This window comes from Triticum dicoccoides, chromosome 5A (genome assembly GCF_002162155.2).
Source record: "Triticum dicoccoides isolate Atlit2015 ecotype Zavitan chromosome 5A, WEW_v2.0, whole genome shotgun sequence".
Taxonomy (NCBI): Eukaryota; Viridiplantae; Streptophyta; class Magnoliopsida; order Poales; family Poaceae; genus Triticum; species Triticum dicoccoides.
In genome coordinates, this window is record NC_041388.1 from 591459541 (window position 1) to 591463444 (window position 3904).

Below are 3904 nucleotides of genomic sequence, written 5' to 3' on the forward strand. Positions count from 1 at the left end.
GGGTCATTGTATTTATATAATGCTTCTTTGGCAGTATGATTGATGTTTCCAGTAGTAGTAGACTATCTAAACTTATTACTGAAAGCACTGGTCCACTGTCTCCCTTACGCTGCAGGTTAAGCTTGAGCAAGGTCTTCAAATGCTCAAGATTTTCAAGGAACATGTCAGCAAGACCTCAATTTTGGATGACTTTGCATTTTACGAGAACCGACAGAAGTTGATGCAAGAAAAGAGAGCAAAGCAACAACCGCTTCAGGGGCAGGCAAGTGTTGATTCCATGCACTAGAGCGCTCTGTTGTTGACAGTTTTAGAATTTGACGAGTACTGGTTAAGGTGGTGTTTGTTATAGGTCCTGATGCCAGATTGTTATCCTTGTATTGTCCAGGGCGTTGATGAGAAGGAGAAGAGCGCAGTTAACGGGAACTCCGCTGCACAGAAGCAGACACCGAGCAAGGAGAGCACCGCCCCTGCCGCCGGGGAAGAGCTGAACGCTTCCAAACCCACCACAGCTGAAAGCGGCGTCGCGAGTGCCAACTAGCGTGATATATTTCTTACGCTCGTTACTGTTAACACATGCGGTAGTCCATTGCGCAAAACTCGGTCAGGCTTCGAAATATGCGCGGATCATCATACATGGGAAACTAAAGTTAGGTGGTGTGACTTGGTTCTCATCGTTTAGGTCTCTTATATACCTGGTGACATCGCGTTCTTATATGTGGCCCCTTTCCTATTCCTATTTTTGTTTCGGAGTCTTGTTGGTTAAGTAATTTCAGCCATTTGTTATTGTTTAGACTAAAGGAGCCGGTTTTCGATACTTCTAGACAACATTTAAGGTACCAAGCTTTTTTCTGAGTGTTGTAGTGCTGGAGAAAGTAATAAGAACAAAGAACTCCCGTTTTTTCTAGTCCCTTGATTCTGTGTGTGGTGTTCTGTTTGAAGTTTTATGCCTGATCTATTATTTCCTATGAGAATCTTTTGGTTATAGAGCATGTTGAATGCAGAATGCTCTACACCGGACTACTGCCGGTCTACTGCTTACTAGCGCATGCAGGCAGGAAGACCCTCCCAGAATTTTGTTTTGAGCACAAAAGCAAATCCTAGAATTGCTAAAATTTGATTACAAATGACCTAAGGGCTTGCCAGGCTTGACGGCTCGGGTCGATGGGGGTGGGCTGCCGGCACCGGAGAAGTAAGGTGGTAGTCGGGGTTTTGGCCCCTTCTTTGTTTTGCGAAATGCAGCGTTGAGCTTTCTTCAAGATCCCACTCCTACTTTCTCAGAGGGAGGAGATTGCACTTCTACCGATTTCGGTTGCCCGCCATCACCCTATTCTGCTCATCCAGCTCACTAGCACCTCGATTTCCAAATTCCTATGTTCTCTACTCTCTCTTGAACTAAAACCGAGACAATTATTTTGGGACAGGGGGACAATTTAAAATAAGGGCAATTATTTGGGGACAGGGGGACTGACTCACTGACAGTACCAAGAACCACTGGCTGCCGAACCGAGCCAGGGTTTTTTTTTTTTTTTTGAGAACGAACCGAGCCAGGGTTGATGAGGAAGAGAGTTGCTAATTGTGGTTGCGGCATGGTCCTGATTCCTGAAACATGACACCACCATGATGATGATGTATAAGAGCATGGTTAATAGTATAGCCAACTGTTGTTGGCTATATGATGTTGCCATGCCATATATAGTCATCACTTATAGTCACTCATCTACCATGTTAAAGTTATACAATATGAAAATTTAAGTCATGACATATCTATTAATATTGATTTCATATTGTGAATGTTGGCATTTTATCTATAAAGTTGGTCAAACTTTACAACGTTTGACTTTAGACAAATTTTATATGCAAACTAAAAAGGACCTGAGGGAGTACTAATATACAGACTAAATAAAAACGGAAGGAATACAAAGTTAGTTGAGTAGGAGGGAGTGGTATGATTTCCTTCTTGATTTGCGTTCACTACCATGTGTACATTTTGGCCACTTGATAAACGTCTGTCTTTTCTAAAGAAAAGAAAGATAAATGTCTGTTCGACCCGTTGTTTGGGATTCTCTTCAGTGTCAAGCTCGTTGGACCCGTTGGTCTTGGGGCTTTTCGGTATCATCAGGTCACTACAAAACAGGCTTCTGTGTTCATTCAGACATTAAAAGCCTACTGCATGCTACCCGCGGTTGATTGTCACATACTACAAGTTTGCACCGTTGCATTCAGTCCGTCGTTGTTACTGTACTGCTTGCGGTTCAAGAACAGCAGTGCCCCACATGCATCTGTTCATGCATGATTGTACTGCCTGCACATGGACCTTACTGGTACGTACGTACTGTATTTCGTTGTACTATCTGCATCGCAGCTCAGCGTGCGGGTTGCGTGTCTGAACTGTGTGACTGGGACAACGATCTGTGCACAGGAATCAGGTGATCGAATGGCAACCCTGCTGCAGCTCAAAGGGCGGTTGCGGTTGCGTACATCAACCCCACAAGCCACCGCAAATATCAACGTGGCCGGCCCGGTTTTGCCATTTATGTCTGGACACACAAAGAGCAAAATCACTATGATCTGCCAATCTAGGGAAAATGTTGGGACCCCCTATGAGATCCCTCTCCTCTCCTCCCGGTCCCGGCCCTGGCCGATCGAGCTTGCCGCCAGCCTTGTGCCAGCAGGTAGTCCTTCCTAAGAGGACCGGACCTTTCAAATCCATCTTATACGCCCACGCGGGTCGCCTGGTCACGATTTCTTGACCTAGACAGACCCTTCAAATGGCCCTCAAATGCCCGAACTGACCGGCATCCTCATATCCAGCCCAAATATGGGGTAGATATGAAGGCGTCCGGGCGTGCCTGAACACGCCCGTCACGTCGGACCCGACAACCCGACCCTATCTCAAATTGCACCAAATCCCCCTCCCCCTTCCTCCGAGCCGCCGAATTCATTTGCTCTCTCCTCTCTTCTTCCTCCTCTGTGTCGTCCTGCTCGCAGCTCCGTCGTCGCGCCCTCCGCAGCTGTTCCCAGGCTCTCCGCCACCAGCTCCAGAAGAGCGCTCCCGTCTTCGCCGGCCCGGACGCCACCATGGTACGTTCGGCAACTCTCCGGCTCCGCCTTGCGCTTGATGTGTTCGACACATTGACTGACCGAAATTATTGTGATTTTGTTAGGTAAATGATGGACTCCGATGCTTCGTCGGACGAGGCGTATGGACCGACGGAGCTTGACCAAATGATTCAAGATGAGTTCTTCGATTGTCGGATTCGGACGAAAAAATGGACATGATCATGCTCATGGGCATGTAAGAGGAAATGGATCGGCAAGTGGAGCATATTCTCAACTTTAAGGGCTCAATCAAAGGGAGAAGAGTGATCAACCGGGACAGGGTGTCTGGAGCAAAGCTACTGCACAATGACTACTTTGCTCCCACACCTGCTTTCCCCTATGATCCATGGTTTCGTTGCCGTTTTCGCATGTGGAAACCATTGTTTTTGCGCATTGTGGAGGGACTGGAGGCACACGGCGACTACTTCAAGCTGAGAAGGGATTGTTGCGGCCAACTTTCTTTCTTGGCCAAGCAGAAGTGCACGGCTGCTCTAAGGATGCTTGCACTTGGTACTGCTGCAGACGCCGTTGGTGAGATGGTCAGGATGGGGGAGAGCACGTACCTCAAGACTATTGTCAAATTTGTTTGCGCCATGGTTGAGGTGTTTGGCCCGGAGTATCCCAGAGAACCAAATACGCAGGACACAGAGAAGTTGTTGGCTATTGGAGAGGCAAGGGGTTTCCAGGAATGCCCGGATCAATTGATTGCATGCATTGGCAATGGAAAAACTGCCCCAAATGTCTACGGGGAATGTATCAAGATCACACCAGAGAGGCCACCATCATACTAGAAGCGGTGGCATTA

The 3904-nt window shown here is 47.5% G+C and overlaps 1 protein-coding gene across 2 annotated transcripts in view; it reads left to right on the plus strand.

Annotated features, from left to right (window-relative positions):
• The window catches only part of LOC119303127 (YTH domain-containing protein ECT4-like), a 4484-nt gene extending 3580 nt beyond the window's left edge, over positions 1-904 (plus strand). For both annotated transcript variants that reach the window (XM_037580215.1, XM_037580216.1), the window contains exons 8-9: positions 116-262; positions 386-904. In XM_037580215.1, the coding sequence (XP_037436112.1) occupies positions 116-262; positions 386-538 (300 nt within the window). In that variant the 3' untranslated portion in view covers positions 539-904. The remainder of the gene's footprint in view (positions 1-115; positions 263-385) is intronic.
• Positions 905-3904: the final 3000 nt, after the last annotated feature.